General features: G+C 42.0%; 1 protein-coding gene across 1 annotated transcript in view; it reads left to right on the top strand.

The window, feature by feature from the left end:
* The window catches only part of LOC141088874 (uncharacterized), a 44,506-nt gene that overhangs the window by 16,596 nt on the left and 10,358 nt on the right, over positions 1 to 17,552 (top strand). The window contains exons 10-18 of the mRNA XM_073575105.1: positions 1,386 to 1,478; positions 1,617 to 1,722; positions 1,800 to 1,907; positions 5,925 to 6,062; positions 14,174 to 14,439; positions 15,248 to 15,306; positions 16,128 to 16,328; positions 16,800 to 16,866; positions 17,371 to 17,500. Of these exons, the coding sequence (XP_073431206.1) occupies positions 1,386 to 1,478; positions 1,617 to 1,722; positions 1,800 to 1,907; positions 5,925 to 6,062; positions 14,174 to 14,439; positions 15,248 to 15,306; positions 16,128 to 16,328; positions 16,800 to 16,866; positions 17,371 to 17,500 (1,168 nt within the window). The remainder of the gene's footprint in view (positions 1 to 1,385; positions 1,479 to 1,616; positions 1,723 to 1,799; positions 1,908 to 5,924; positions 6,063 to 14,173; positions 14,440 to 15,247; positions 15,307 to 16,127; positions 16,329 to 16,799; positions 16,867 to 17,370; positions 17,501 to 17,552) is intronic.

The following is a 17,552-nucleotide window of genomic DNA, read 5'->3' as shown; positions in this document are numbered from 1 at the left end:
CAGTGGGCCCACAGCTCCCCCCCATACACAGCGCGGTGGGCCCATAGCACCCCTATACACAGAATGATGGGCCCGCAGCTCTCCCCCCATACACAGCGCGGTGGGCCCATAGCACCCCTATACACAGAATGATGGGCCCACAGCTCCCCCCATACACAGTGTGGTGGGCCCACAGCTTTCCTATACACAGAATGATGGGCCCACAGCTCCCCCCCATACACAGTGTGGTGGGCCCACAGCTCCCCTATATACAGTATGATGATCCCACAGCTCCCCCCATACACAGTGTGGTGGGCCCGCAGCTTTCCTATACACAGAATGATGGGCCCGCAGCTCCCCCCATACACAGTGTGGTGGGCCCGCAGCTTTCCTATACACAGTATGATGATCCCACAGCTCCCCCATACACAGTATAATGGCCCTCTCGTTAGCGCTCAAGCTTTATAATGTCCCCCACTCTTTGAGCACCCTCACTATATGGGGGCCCCCTACAATAGTCTCTACAATGTGTGAAGCCCCCCTTACTTTCTGATGTCCCCACTGTCACATCACAAGTTTTAACTGCAATAAACCCCTCATCTGATCTCCTAATGCAGGCTCATGACGAGTCCGTCAGCAATGTCCGGGTGACGCATTGTGCGGAAGTCATCGTGCCGGGACGCTGACGTTCTGTTTTGGTGCCTCGGCCGTCCCGCAGACCTGAGGCTTAAAGCGTCCTGCGGGTCTCCAAGATGGAGGGCGGTGGTGCACGGAGATATGTCTCTCCACTTTGCCTCCTCCATGTCAGCCCCTACAATACCCCCTTCCTCTCACACTCACCCCACAGTGACCGATGACGTTTGCGGTCTGGGTCGGGAAGTGTCTGGATCTCACAAGCAATACCCCGAAACAGCTGTATGTGGATGGACACCATGTTTTGGCATAGGTGGTTTCCTTCATTGGAGACTGCCCTTCCCGTGGTTGTTCCTTCCCGGGGAAAGACCTGGCTGGTCATTGCTTGCGTTAAGAAACATGTGATGGTGTCTCCGCAGCTTGGGTTTTGCATAAATTTACATATTTCCCATAAGGGTGGGGGCATTGCTCTAGAATCACTGCATTGAGAAACATGCGATGATGTCTCCGCGGCTTGGGTTTTGTATGTGGTGTCTCCTCTGACACTGGACTTCCCCGTTACCCCCGATAAATTCTATATAAATTGTTCTCATGCCCCTCAGACCAAATCCGATTCCCATTAATCCCCCTTCCTTCACCGCCATAATTCTGAGAGATCCTGTGCTCTTATGGGCCGTGGGGGGTCACATACTTTCTCCAAATAGTGCGTGTCAGACCATATTATGCAATATTTCATTTTTACATTCATTTACTTGACATTTATCAATTTGCAGATGCAAAACTTGCAACCAGAGCAACGTCCAGACGTGTCCGTGCTGCACCGGGAAAGGACAAGTGATGACGTTCATCGAGATGACAGTGACGTGGTGAGGACGTGGCCGCCCGCTGCAGAATGATCGGGTTTATGCCACGATTACAGAGCTGATACCGGGCGACAACAGATCACACGAGCGGTGAAGAAGGAGCGGATTGTGGTTCACAATGTATTCTCATTGTACTTGCAGGAAGAACAATCTTTACGAGTTCATCCCCGATCATCGCTCAGAATTCCAGACCGATCTCTTCAAGAAAGTGACTGGAGAAAAGCTGTACACAGACGAGCAGACGCTGGTGAGCGGCGAAAACCGGAGGAGGGAATTGTGGGTGTTTTCTGTGTGACCTATGGTAAACCTGTGTGTTCTGCACAGGTGCCTCCGATCGTGAATTTCCCCGACCTGTCCATAAACCAGGCCTCTCAGACCGCCGTGCAGCAGCATTACTCCCAGTATATGGCCACATGCCGTATCCTGAAGCAGGTGAGTACTGCGCGACAAAGAAAGGGATCAATACAGGACTAATCGCATCAGTAAGAGCCACTACATATACTGCCCCTGTGTACACGAATATAACTACTATAATACTGCCCCTATGTACAAGAATATAACTACTATAATACTGCCCCCTATGTACAAGAATATAACTACTATAATACTGCCCCCTATGTACAAGAATATAACTACTATAATACTGCCCCCTATGTACAAGAATATAATACTGCCCCTATATACAAAAATATAACTACTATAATACTGCCCCTATGTACAAGTTTATAACTACTATAATACTGCCCCCTATGTACAAGAATATAACTACTATAATACTGCCCCCTATGTACAAGAATATAACTACTATAATACTGCCCCCTATGTACAAGAATATAATACTGCCCCTATATACAAGAATATAACTACTATAATACTGCCCCCTATGTACAAGTTTATAACTACTATAATACTGCCCCCTATGTACAAGAATATAACTACTATAATACTGCTCCTATGTACAAGTATATAACTACTATAATACTGCCCCCTATGTACAAGTATATAACTACTATAATACTGCCCCCTATGTACAAGAATATATCTACTATAATACTGCCCCCTATGTACAAGAATATAACTACTATAATACTGCTCCCTATGTACAAGAATATAACTACTATAATACTGCTCCCTATGTACAATAATATAACTACTATAATACTGCTCCCTATGTACAAGAATATAACTACTATAATACTGCCCTCTATGTACAAGAATATAACTACTATAATACTGCTCCTATGTACAAGAATATAACTACTATAATACTGCCCCTATATACAAGAGTATAACTACTATAATACTGCCCTCTATGTACAAGAATATAACTACTATAATACTGCCCCCTATGTACATGAATATAACTACTATAATACTGCCCCCTATGTACATGAATATAACTACTATAATACTGCCCCCTATGTACAAGAATATAACTACTATAATACTGCTCCTATGTACACGAATATAACTACTATAATACTGCTCCTATGTACAAGAATATAACTACTATAATACTGCCCCTGTTTACACGAATATAACTACTATAATACTACTCCAATGTACAAGAGTATAACTACTATAATACTGCTATAATGTACAGGAATATACAGTCATATGTTAAAGTTTGGGCACCCCTATTAATGTTAACCTTTTTTCTTTATAACAATTTTGTTTTTTGCAACAGCTATTTCAGTTTCATATATCTAATAACTGATGGACTCAGTTATATTTCTGGATTCAAATGAGGTTTATTGTACTAACAGAAAATGTGCAATCTGCATTTAAACAAAATTTGACCGGTGCAAAAGTATGGGCACCTCAACATAAAACTGACATTAATATTTTGTAGATCCTCCTTTTGCAAAAATAACAGCCTCTAGTCGCTTCCTGTAGCTATTAATGAGTTCCTGGATCCTGGATGAAGGTATTTGTGACCATTCCTGTTTACAAAACAATTCCAGTTCAGTTAAGTTTGATGGTCGCTGAGCATGGACAGCCCGCTTCAAATCATCCCACAGATGTTCAATGATATTCAGGTCTGGGGACTGGGATGGCCATTCCAGAACATTGTAATTGTTCCTCTGCATGAATGCCTGAGTAGATTTGGAGCGGTGTTTTGGATCATTGTCTTGCTGAAATATCCATCCCCTGCATAACTTCATCACTGATTCTTGCACATTATTGTCAAGAATCTGCTGATACTGAGTTGAATCCATGCGACCCTCAACCTCAACAAGATTCCCGGTGCCGGCATTGGCCACACAGCCCCAAAGCATGATGGAACCTCCACCAAATTTTACTGTGGGTAGCAAGTGTTTTTCTTGGAATGCTGTGTTTTTTAGCCTCCATGCATAACGCCTTTTTGTATGACCAAACAACTCAATCTTTGCTTCATCAGTCCACAGGACCTTCTTCCACAATGTAACTGGCTTGTCCAAATGTGCTTTTGCAGACCTCAGGCGACTCTGCTTGTGGCGTGCTTGCAGAAACTGCTTCTTTCGCATCTCTCTCCCATACAGCTTCTCCTTGTGCAAAGTGCGCTGTATTGTTGACCGATGCACAGTCAGTGACACCATCTGCAGCAAGATGATGCTGCAGGTCTTTGGAGGTGGTCTGTGGATTGTCCTTGACTGTTCTCACCATTCTTCTTCTCTGCCTTTCTGATATTTTTCTTGGCCTGCCACTTCTGGGCTTAACAAGAACTGTACCTGTGTTCTTCCATTTCCTTACTATGTTCCTCACAGTGGAAACTGACAGGTTAAATCTCTGAGACAACTTTTTGTATCCTTCCCCTGAAAAGCTATGTTCTTTGTTTTCAGATCATTTGAGAGTTGTTTTGAGGAGCCCATGATGCCACTCTTCATAGGAGAATCAAATAGGAGAACTACTTGCAAGTGGCCACCTTAAATACCTTTTCTCATGATTTGATACACCTGGCTATGAAGTTCAAAGCTCAATGAGGTTACAAAACCAATTTAGTGCTTCAGGAAGTCAGTAAAAAGTAGTTAGGAGTGTTCAAATCAAGAAAATGATAAGGGTGCCCATACTTTTGCACCGGTCAACTTTTGTTTAAATGCAGATTGCACATTTTCTGTTAGTACAATAAACCTCATTTGAATCCAGAAATATAACTGAGTCCATCAGTTATTAGATATATGCAACTGAAATAGCTGTTGCAAAAACCAAAATTGTTATAAAGAAAAAAGGTTAACATTAATAGGGGTGCCCAAACTTTAACATATGACTGTAACTACTATAATACTGCCCCTATGTACAAGAATATAACTACTATAATACTGCTCCTATGTACAAGAATATAACTACTATAATACTGCCCCCTATGTACAAGAATATAACTACTATAATACTGCCCCCTATGTACAAGAGTATAACTACTATAATACTGCCCCCTATGTACAAGAATATAACTACTATAATACTTCCCCTATGTACAAGAATATAACTACTATAATACTGCCCCTATGTACAAGAATATAACTACTATAATACTGCCCCTATGTACAAGAATATAACTACTATAATACTGCCCCTATGTACAAGAATATAACTACTATAATACTGTCCCCTATGTACAAGAATATAACTACTATAATACTGCTTCTATGTACAAGAATATAACTACTATAATAGGGCCCCCTATGTACAAGAATATAACTACTATAATACTGCCCCTATGTACAAGAATATAACTACTGTAATACTGCCCCTATGTACAAGAATATAACTACTATAATAGGGCCCCCTATGTACAAGAATATAACTACTATAATACTGTCCCCTATGTACAAGAATATAACTACTATAATACTGCTTCTATGTACAAGAATATAACTACTATAATACTGCTCCTATGTACAAGAATATAACTACTATAATACTGCCCCTATGTACAAGAATATAACTACTATAATACTGCCCCTATGTACAAGAATATAACTACTATAATACTGCCCCTATGTACAAGAATATAACTACTATAATACTGCCCCTATGTACAAGAATATAACTACTATAATACTGCCCCCTATGTACAAGAATATAACTACTATAATACTGCTCCGATGTACAAGAATATAACTACTATAATACTGCCCCCTATGTACAAGAATATAACTACTATAATACTGCTCCGATGTACAAGAATATAACTACTATAATACTGCCCCCTATGTACAAGAATATTACTACTATAATACTGCCCCCATGTAAAAGAATATAACTACTATAATACTGCCCCTATGTACAAGAATATAACTCCTATAATACTGTCCCCTATGTACAAGAATATAACTACTATAATACTGCCCCTATGTACAAGAATATAACTACTATAATACTGCCCCTATGTAAAAGAATATAACTACTATAATACTGCCATCTATGCTGTGTCTTGCCGTTGTACAATATTCTGTGTTTCCCCCTCAGAGACAGACCATCGAGCTGCTGCCGCTCACTAAGGTTGAGTACAGCTGGAAGGGTAATAACTGCAGCTACTTTGTTTATGGGCGAGAGAATAAAGTGGAGACTAAGGATTATCCGGCCACTTGCTGCTGCGTCATCCTCTGAATGAGAACTTTTTACTTTTTATTTTTAATCTCTTAATGAAGAATCAGGGAATGTAGGACTTGTGACCAGTCGTCCTGTTATTGCCTCTCTGTTAGCAGATGTTGCTGTATACTGTGTAGTGTTCTGGCAGATGATACAGATGTATATTATTATATGTAACGTCTTGTGCATAGTGTGTATAATACTTTTTACTCTTTTTCTGATTTTATTGCTACATTGTATTGCCAGGCAGTTGGTGACTTCCGTCCTCTGCTGTTACCTCGTTCTCTGCTTGTCACAACACTTTTCTAGAGTCCTGAATGGTTAATATCAATGCCGGAAACCCAGTTTTTGCAGAAAAAAGAATTGGCAAAATATGATTGTGACAACATGACCTAATAGACTTGAGGAGTTTTGCCGGAATATTTTTTTATTTTTCAGGAAGTGCCTTTTAATTTGAAGGGATTTTCCGGGTTCATGCAGGGATGTAATATTACACAATTGGATCTCGCTGGATATATGATTAATGTATCACTGTCAGTTCTTTCTAGTTTGTGCTTGTTGCATGACTGTACCATGGCGTCATCACCGGTTACTGTATCTATGAGCAGATGTCGATGGTTTTATATACTTTTTCTTGCATCTTATAATAAATCTTCATTTTTACCATATGATCATTTCTCTGTGTTTTGTTGCTGGTAGAACCCAAATAAACTTGTGCCGATGATGGAGATGCCAAGCTCCCCCCTTCCTCATTGTTGCCTTTCTACATGTGCACTTCATACAATTTTTTTTCCTTTGGTAAAGAAATCCCAGAAATTTTCCAAATTTTTCTTCCATTTTCCTCGTTTACAGATCAGTGACGTCTCCATCCGGTGATTTCCATCATCCATACTTTTCCTTTATTCTGCTGCAATCTCAGTGTTGAGTATTTTAGGGCGTTTTCAGGGATTTGGGGGAGCGGGTATCGTATCGCTACTGTACGGTGCCCACCGCCATGATGGAATATCCGCTGGGGACAGAGGTCTTCTTATATACAGTACACATTGTTACTGATGTGTAGGGTAGATGGCAGCTGGCGACCGATTTGTTCTTTGGTGACTGATGGCTGCGATGTATTTTTACTGGACATTATCCAATCGGCCCTGACCATCTCTGTAGGGTTTGGGGTACAGATATTGTAATATTGAGTTTAGAGACCCAGATCGTACAATCCACCTGGATATTTGTATTGTCTAATGCTGATTACACACTATTCACACAGGCAACACTGCTGACAAAATGTTTCCTTTTTGTATCAACTGTTTATATGTGATTTATATGTTTGTATACATAATGCTGACATCTATCACATATAGAGATGGTGGAAAGATATCGGGTATCATTTCATCGATTGCTTCTTAAAGAGTAACTCGCCCTATGTTTACAATTCTGCCCAGCATGAAAAGTTATGAAACTTTTGCAAATCACTTTATTTGAGGTTTAACCTTCAATTCTGTAAATAAATAAAAATGTTTGTAAGGAGCTCCCAATCCTCCGCTTTGTCCTGGATGCTTTTCCTGCTGCATTGATATCAGAATGCAATCATTTGGAGGACTGATGATGGCAGTGACGGCTCCGCACCCGTGTGCAACTAAGGCCGGGGTCACACTAACCGGCACAAAATACGGTCCGTAGTTTACAGGCGTAATACGGATGAATGACCCCTAAATAGTGCTCTGTAGGTCATCTGTAATCAAGGTGTGGTTGCGTATTTTGCGCATGTCTGCATCCGTATGGCGAGATTTTCTCGCCGCCTTGCAAAATGGACATATAATGGAGCCCTATGACAGGGTTTATAACAGAAACGAAATAATATAGACACATAGAATGCATATATATATATATATATATATATATATATACCCACAAGTCATTGAGATAAACATATATAAATATATATATATTTCACAGAGTTCTTCATAGCAGAATAGCCGCTAATTAAATTGCCGGCTTCTATCAAATCCTTCCCCAACCCGACATGAAATGACACACGGTTTACATTCAGTAAAGCATTTGATTTCATGTTTTTTTATATGTCCCTGACTAATAATTAGATGCTGGTTTATGTGCAAAATTTGGGAGTTGTAGTTGTTGTTTTAAGGGGTTAATTCATTTATAAAAAATGCGTGGGCTTCCCATTGCCCTGTAGCGGTGGCGAATGGGTTAATCTAACAAAGGGTTAATGTCACCTTACAATCGAATGGTGACATTAACGCTTTGTTAGATTAACCCACTCGCCACCAATATAAGGCAAAGGGAAGCCCACGCATTTTGTAACAATGAATTAACCCCTTAAAATAACAACTACAACTCCCAAATTTTGCACATAAACCCTCATCTAATATTAGTCAGGGACATATAAAAAAACATGAAGTGAAATGCTTTACTGAATGTAAACCATGTGTCATTTCATATCGGGTTGGGGAAGGATTTGATAGAAGCCGGCAATTTAATTAGCGGCTATTCTGCTATGAAGAACTCTGTGAAATATAAATATATATATGTTTGTCACAATGACATGTATATGTATATAGATATATATGTATTCTATGTGTCTATATCTATTCTTTCTTTATTAAACCTGTCAGTGTGAGTTTACTGTATCGCGCACTGAATTGTCGGCTTTTCTAAAAGACACCTGGTGCGTATTTCTCCCAAGTCACATGTGTGGTCCGTGTGTAATCCGTATTTTTTGCGCCCCCATAGACTTGCATTGGCATATTACGGGCGTAGTACGCTGACAGTCGCAGCATGCTGCGATTGGCACGGACCGTAGAATACGGATGAGAAATATACGGCTGGTGCGAGGGACCCCATAGAGAATCATTGGTCCGTGTGTAATGCGTGCTTTTAGCGCCTCTCACTCGGCCGTATTCCTCGCCAGTGTGACCCCGGCCTAACTCTGGGAATAGTACATTGTGGGAGATTGCTCTGATAAGCACAACACTAGAGGGAGGAGACCAGTGCTGATGATCCATCACTGCCATCATCTGTGCTCCAATATTGGATGTTAAGATATAAATGCAGATGAATGAAGGCAAATAGACTAAGAAAAGCTGGAGTTTAGAAGTCACTTCTGTATTATTTTTTTACAGGAATGAAGATATTAAACTATAACTTTCCACCCTACACAAAGCTGTTAAAAGTTACTTATTCTTTAACTAAGGGATTTATTAGGGCATAACCGGTGAGTGTTATGTTTCCCGAGGCGTGCTATACTATGTAGCACATACAGAAGATACATCCTGTTTGTATGGACACATAGAGTGGGTGACATAAGTATTGGACACGTCACCAATTTTCTAAGTAAATCTCTTTCCAAAACTGCTATTGACATGAAATTCACCCCAGGTGTCGGAAACAACCCATCCAATCCACATAGGAAAGGAATCGCCATAGAAGTCCATAAATAATGAGAAATGACACCAGGAAAAAGTATTGAACACATGAAGAAAGAGAGAGGAAATCTTCCAGCGATGACGCAAATTGTGGATGATTTAAAACTTTACATTTATTTCTGCATTATAAAAAATGTTGGTGCCTCCATTATGAGACCAAACCTCTGTGTTTCAGCTACAAAGTCTTACTCGTGGTTCAACTATTGCTGAAAATACCATAATTAAATAACGTATGTTGATAATAACGTCTCGTTAGCAGCCAATGGGAGTAAAGTGCTCATTATATTTCACCTGATGACAAACACAATAATACGGACAAATGCTACAAACATAATAATGGTTTGAGAGACCCCACCCCTCTCTTGTGTGACGTGCACATAAGAGCTGTCTCAGACCACAAGCCCATACTAGGGAGCGGCCTGTCTGAATCCTGTTCATATTAGACACTGTTCACTTGTTCAGGTTTTTAATACATTAGATAGGGACTGCTTCAATAGGGGTTACCTTGACGTGGTGGAGCAGCTTGGTGTACATTTTTTTGCGCAAATAAACGTATCAACTAAATACCCTGTATTTGTTATCCAGCACTTGCTGATTACTGCCATTTTTTATTGCAGAGTATTTTTGCAAATCTGTCATTCTGTGTTTTCTTGTTGTGTCTCAGTTAGTGGGTGGTGTGAGCATTGTCTGTTCGACATGTTCACATTTGTGCATGTCACATGTGTGTTTTTAAACATAATAATGTACTGCAGCGACAGATAATACATGACACGTACTGGAGAACGAGATCCTGTCTTACGTTCACACCAAAACGGGTTCTTGTATTCAGCCTGAAAACCCCAAAGGCTTCTCAGGAATTCTTGATTAAGGATGTTTCTCTTTTACTTATATGTTTTTTTTCTTTTGACAAAGAATTGCTTTTACAGAAACAAGGAGTGAGCATGGGGGGCAAATTCTGTCCATCCTTAGTGAATTTGGTAATGGCGGCGTGAGAAGAGAAATATTTGTTCAGTGATACAAATCCCTCCCATAAGCATATCCAACGCACTTTATAGACGACCTGCTGTTTATTTGGAGGGATGAGAGGATAAACAATGTTTTACATCTGAACAATTTTCCTATTAATCTTAGTTTCACCCATTGTTTCGATGGAACAAAAATTGTCTGGATTTTATTTTGCAGGGGGGGGGGGACTATCCAGCAATTCTATCATTATTTCTACATATAAAAAACCCACAGATAGTAACTCTTTATTACAAGCACAGTCCTGCACCCTTCCCATATTATCAGGAATATCCCAGTAGGGGAAATCACACACGAAGAGAAATTGTAACAGATCTGAGGTTTTCCAAATAGAATTCAAAAAAGTCCTAAACAGTCTCAGAGACAGAGGCCATACAGACAACATCTTGAACCGCGCTAATAGTTAATGAAATAGGCTGGATCTCTTGGAGGATAACAAATGATATTGCAGTAAAAAAGAATTCGCAAAAGAAATACCACAATTTATCAAAACAATCCTATCACTTTTTTTCTCTCAATTTACTCCATAATACAACACCATCATTTCGATTATCAAAAAACATCAACCCATTTTGTACCAAGACCCTTAATTAGAGCTTTGACTATAGGCTCCTTACTATCGCCCAGCCTTTTCCTTTTTTTTTCAAATACTTGATAAAAAGGTGTCTCATTACCAAGTGGCCACACAAGAAACCAAGAAACATCTCATGATGGGGAAAATCAGTGAGCTGTCTCAAGACCTTCATAACCTTATTGTTGACAGAAGAATTTCTAAACTACTTAAGGTTCCAGTGAGCACTGGTGGAACCATAATCTGGAAGTGTAAAGAACATAATTTCACCATACACTAGTCACTATCAAGTGCTTCCTGCAAGGTTTCACACAGAGGAGTGAGAAGAATTGTCAGATGAGTTGTCCACCTGTGGAGAGCTACAGAAAGACCTGAAATCAGAAGGTGCAATTATTTCAAAGAAAATAATAAGTAATGCACTCACTCTCCATGGCCTGTATGCACTCTCACCACGCAAGACTCCAAAAAGCATATACAAGTGCATTTAAAGTTTGTTCAATTACATTTAGACAAGCCTGTGAAATACTGCTGGGAGAATATAGTCTGGTCAGCTGAGACCAAAAGTGAACCCTTTGGATGCCATAATACACACCAAGTTTGGAGGCCAAAACACACTGCATATCACCCCAACAACACCACAAAACAATAAAGTTTTGAGGTGGGAACATCATGGAGTGCGGCTGTTTTTCAGCATACGGCACTTGCAAACTTCATATAATTGAAGGATGGATGAATGGGCAAATGTACCAAGACATTCTTGAGAAAACTCTGCTGCCGTCTACCAGGATGATGAAGATGAAATGAAGGTGGACATTTCAGTAAGACAATAATCCCAAACAGACAGCAGAGGAAACTCTCAATGGGTTTCAGAGAAAACATAAATCTGCTAGAATGACTGAGATGATCATCGGACCTGAATCCTATAGAAAACGTATGGAAGGAACTAAAGCTCAGAGATCATAGAAGAAGCTTCAGGATGTGAAGAGTGTTTGTGTGGAAGAATGGGCCAAAATCCCACCTGAGCAATGCCTGCGACTAGTTTCTCCACATAGGAGGCGTCTGGAAGCTTCATCACCAACAAAGGCTTTAATACAAATTTTTAATTACATGTCAGTAAGTGTGTTCAATACTTTCCCCTGTGTATTTTCTCATTATTCTCATTATTACACATAATTTATGGACCTCTATGGTGATTTCTGTCCTGCGTGGATTGGATCGGTAGTTACAAACATCTGGTGATAATTTCATGTCAATAGCACCTTTACAAATAGATTAACTTAGAAAATTGGTAACAAGTTCACTACTTATTTCACCCGCTGTACAACACATTATCTGGTTTAGTTCTGGCATACTTCTCCTTTCTAGTGTTGAGTTTTTGGATACTATTACGCTTTTTGACTCTGGGGAGATGGATCTTTCGGACCATCTGGATACATTTACTATGTATCACATTCTTCCCTTATCTATACCACTCACTGATGACAACTTGTACCCTATTTGTTCACCACTGAATCATTTCTGTAGCGTGGAGTATTTAATTCTGACTTGTAGCTTTAACACTAGATGGTTCCTTTGTTTCTGTCTGTAAAGCCATATTTTTCGGACTCTCATTGAAGTGAATGGAGTGAGCTGGGCTCGTGTGACTACCGCTCCTATCATACTGAAGGACTGTCCTGTTGTTCCATAAAGGTCTAAGATGAGAATTCCGCATGAGGGTATGTGCATACGGTGCAGATTGTGGTGCAGTTCTGCAGCAGATTTGGCCCTGCAGAACTGCAAGTGATGTACAGTACCATTTAAGGCTATGTAAAACAAAAAACGCTGTGCACACGCTGCAGACTTTTCCACGCAGATTTGGTGCAGATTTAAAACTGCAGCATGTCACTTCTTTTGTGCAGTTCTGCAGCAGTTTTTCATCTGCTCCATTATAGAAATCTGCAGGTGAAAACTGCAGGGGAAATCCGCACAAAAACTGCACTAAGGCTATGTGCACACGCTGCGGATTCTGCTGCGGTTCCGCAGACATGGTACAGTACCATGTAACCCTATGGGTTTTAAAAACCGCTGTGCTCACACTGCGTTTTTTTCCGCGGTTTATAAACCGCAGCATGTCAATTGTTTCTGCGGATTCCACTGCGGTTTCACACCTTTAACATAGTAGAGGTGTGAAACCGCAGGGGAAAACTGCAGGCCAAACCGCAGGTCACTTTACCTGCAGTTTTACCTGCGGTTCCGCACGGAAAACCCCGCAAGTGAATCCGCAGTGTGTGCACATAGCCTAAAACTGCACTAAAACTGCAGGTAAAACGCCGGTCATTTTACCTGCAGATTTAGCAAAATCTGGGTGGAAAATTCCACAGCAGAATCCGCACCGTGTGCACATAGTTGGCGCTGATTGTCGGCTTCCCATCCCACGATCCCCGTGGATGCAATGATTTGGAGTGTCGTCGGATATAACAATGAGGCGTCTTCCGGTTGGAAGTTTTATTATATGCTCATATCACACTACTGATATAAATCCGCTCACTGATTGCGCTCCTGCCAGCTCTACACGTGAGCAGCTGGCGCTGGGACAAGAATTTTGCAAATAAAAAGCAATCACTTGAAAGCCTCTTCCTGTTCGTTCCTGTTGTGAAACTTCTCCGAAGTTTACGTGTTTTGCGCTTTGAGAGGTTTTTTTTTTTTCTGCTTCCGGATTTGAGAAACATTTGGTGGAAATAAAAGAGAGCGCCTGTTTCTTCTGTAAGAAGATCCTGATGGAAAATGCAATCAAAAGGCTGTAAAAAACCAAACAAATGTTTCCCCCAAAAACAGTTCAAAAACCCCTCCACAAAAGGAAAAACTTCTCCAGAAACTGGACAGAGAAGAATCGTTTCTCATCGGTGAGGGGACATGATCAGGAGTGGGCTGTGCCATCCTGTGTCTGAACAGTCCCCTGTGGATCTCAGACTGATACATTCTATCTGCGCTGATACATTGGAACCACTGAGGCCTGCGGAGAGATTTTGTGGCTTTTGAGGCCTGTATCGGATACATTTGTAGCAAGTTCTCAGCTGTGACAGTTCTTAGATCTTTTTAGCCTCTGGAAATGAATTTTCTCATTCGCTGAAGCAGAAACGACTTTTTTTTTACAGTCTAGAAATAATGAAGTAACGGCGTCACAGCGGGACGGTAACGGGTCAACGCTGGGATATAGGGCAGAAAATGTAGAACTGAAACAGAAAGTGTTCTCCTTCCTGCACAAAGTGACCCGACGGGCGGAGAATTGTCCCCATGTAATGATTCACAAGGAAGAGGAAGTGAGCGGAGCCTGTGATCTCTGGTGTCAGTCAGGAGCCATGGACGAGCGCAGGGGGTTCAGGTCAGTGACGTGGGGGTCTCAGGGGGGCGCGAAACCTCAAGTGTCCTCTGCTCAATGCAATCTACTGTTCCCCATTATCAGTCACTTTGGGCTGGGAACTGATTAACTATAGGATACATTAGTGCCCTCTATTGCTTTCTGTTGTCAGCCACGTCTTATTTTGTTTTTAGCATTGGTTGACACCTACATCTCCATTGCTGGGCAGGTTTTCCCTCCAGGAGTCTGGGAAAGCTGGGTGGAGATTAATGGTTACACGATAACAGCACATTTACCGTAAAGAACACCTACACCCAGTTCTGCAAATGTCGCTTTTGTTAGACCTGGGGTCTGGAATTGGGTCAATCATAGGATCGAGGGTTCAGTGATTGAGCTGTGAAGCCTCTAGACCTAGTGTTTGTTACTACATATGAGGAGGAGCAGGTGACGGCCCTATGACAACTCTGCAGGGGTCATTGCAACCTCTGCCCCTTCCTGGTCTATTATTGGGGCAGAAAGAGCTAGAAAACTGGTCTCAACCTGAGCGTTCTATAGATAAAGGTGGAGGGGGAACGTCCCAGTCACATGGTGTAAATCTGCACTAAAGTAACTAGGACAGGAAATTCTGTTATGTTCTAACTCGTCTGGAGGAGACGAAGCTTAAAGCTGCAGGTAAAAAGTCTGCTCTGGACCCTCCGTCCCGCAGTACCGAGGACTCCGGGGTCACCGCTGCCACCTCTGCGCCATCACTGACCGCTGCCAATAGTTTCATCTGCTTCATTCTTTCATTTTTTTACATTTATTATTAATCCATTTTATTTTTGTCACCCAGAGCACCAAACATGGCGACGTACGGAGCGATGGCACCGCCGTATGAGCCCAATTACCCAGGTACGACACATTATGGGACGCGTCTCTTCTGATTAACGTTCCCTTGTACTTTCTTACCCCGCTTGCTGTCAGTGAATGGGGACATCATTACTTCCACCCACAGAGCCGTCCTCTGCCCTCACATCCGCAGTGGGAATCTCTTGTCTGTTCTGATTTGCTACAATGTATCAGATCAGATCTAGAGCCCGAGAGAGATTTGTTCTGTTCTGAGGATTGCCCGACACATTGTAACAAATCTTCAGCATTTTTGTAAGACTCATCAAAACAGCCATGAAATGGGGGAATAGAGTGGAAAAGCGACTGCATGAGCGAGTCGGTCCGGTCATAGTGGTATAGAAAGGTGCAATAATCCTCCGCACTCCACATATATCATGCTGCTAACAGTCACGCATGCAGGTAAACTGCATCACGTGCGGGCGATCAGACATTCACATTGCAGGATCTTTAAGGCCATGTTCACATGACGGAATCCTGCTGCATTTTTTGCCACGTCTTTGTGATAAAATCACCTCACGTGGACGTCACCGAGCATTATTGTAAAATATACATTTTTCTATTCATAGAATTTTACTAATGTATTGAAAAGAAAAGCTATTAGGCATCTTTTAAATACAATTGTACCTTTCGTGCACACAGCTCCAATGCAGAGCTATGCGTCTCTATGGCAACAGACTACAAACAACCCCTGTGTAGTCTGATCTAGGGGTCGTGTATCTGTAGAGGAGGGACAGATGGAGGACAGCCGACCGTGACTCCATCCGCAGATTGATTTTTTTCTGTGAATGATTTCTCCCTTTGGATTTTTCCTCGGTTTCCATCAGATTATGATCGGGCTCCGCTGCTCCCCGGATTATCGCATTATCCAGAGACTTGTGCACTAATGAACCCGGCTCTGGCTCCAGCAGTGATGTCAGAGGCGGCTTCACTTACTAACCCCGCAGTCATCATCGATGGTCCCACAGCGCCACCCTCTGACTGGGCGAATATTCCAGGGTACGAAGGGATGAGCGGCAATCACGGCGGTAAGTGAAGCAGCTTGAACGGATACATTTTACCTGCAGTGATACATTGTAACAAACTATCAGGACAGGAGAGTGACGTGTGCTGATGTGTTCAACACTCAGAGGATTGTCCAGGCTGGATACAATTGTAACAAACCCTCAGCTGTGAGAATATTAGGTCTGTTCAGATTTCCAGCAGCTCGGCAAAAGGCCGGGATCACACATGCGAGGAACGCGGCAGAGTCTCGCATGTTAATACCCGGCACTGAGGAGCGGAGTGTGCGGCTCCATGTATTGCTATGCGCCCGCACCTGAACACTAGAAGTAAGCAGAGATCTGTGAGATGTTGGCATGGCGTACATTACAAAGTTGCAGAACTTTTTTTTTATTATCGAATCATATTTATTTTCAAGAAAACAAAAATATAAAAATCTTCCCATTACCTTATTCTCGTCACCATTTGTCTAATGCAGAACTTTCTGCCGTTCACAGGTAAATTGCTGCCTCCTCCACCTCCGATGCCTGACGTTGGGCCGACACCTACGAGCACCAACTGGTTGTAAGAGAACTTCTGCTGTAATACACATGGTAACAGAAAGAGGCAAATGGGTCACAATGGATCGCACACCCAGGGCCTGCAGATTGTGGCTCCCCTGATCCATCCCGTCAAGTAGTGGTGGACTCCATCGTGGGAATTTCCATTTGTTGCAGAACCGATATCTTGTCTTGCCTGGTATTGTACCTCGGGGGTGGAGCATGACACAAGCCACACCCAGAGAGAATCTCTGTGCCATACCCACCCCCGCAGAGCCTGCACAAACCATAGCACATAACAGTGTAAGGGCGCTTTCAGACTGCAGTGATTTTTCATCAGTATTTGTACGGCAAAAACGCGCAGAGCAGGGGTCAATCTTTCCATTATAGTTTTCCTCTGTAAGTTCCACTCCTGATTTAGACATAGAAACACTGATAATAATCCCCTCCGTCTGCATGGAGTGTCCCTGTAATACATTCTGCAGTTGTATCCAGGTCACTGGTCACTTTCGTGTCTCCATATTTGCAGAATCCCGTCTATCTCAGAAGATGATGCGAGACTTGCGCTGGTGGAGTACGCCAACGGGAAATGCTGCTACGGCTCCGGCCCCGCCGAGGAGATGGACTTCCGAGAATTGCAAGTTTTTAATACGTACCGGGTGTGTAACCTTCATGCACATCGTCATACGTCCCCTTAAAGGGAAAGTATCG

Source organism: Dendrobates tinctorius, unplaced genomic scaffold (assembly GCF_039654945.1).
Source record: "Dendrobates tinctorius isolate UK_male_01 unplaced genomic scaffold, ASM3965494v1 ptg000041l, whole genome shotgun sequence".
In the NCBI taxonomy this organism is placed as follows: domain Eukaryota; kingdom Metazoa; phylum Chordata; class Amphibia; order Anura; family Dendrobatidae; genus Dendrobates; species Dendrobates tinctorius.
This window is presented reverse-complemented; position numbering and strand designations above follow the sequence as displayed.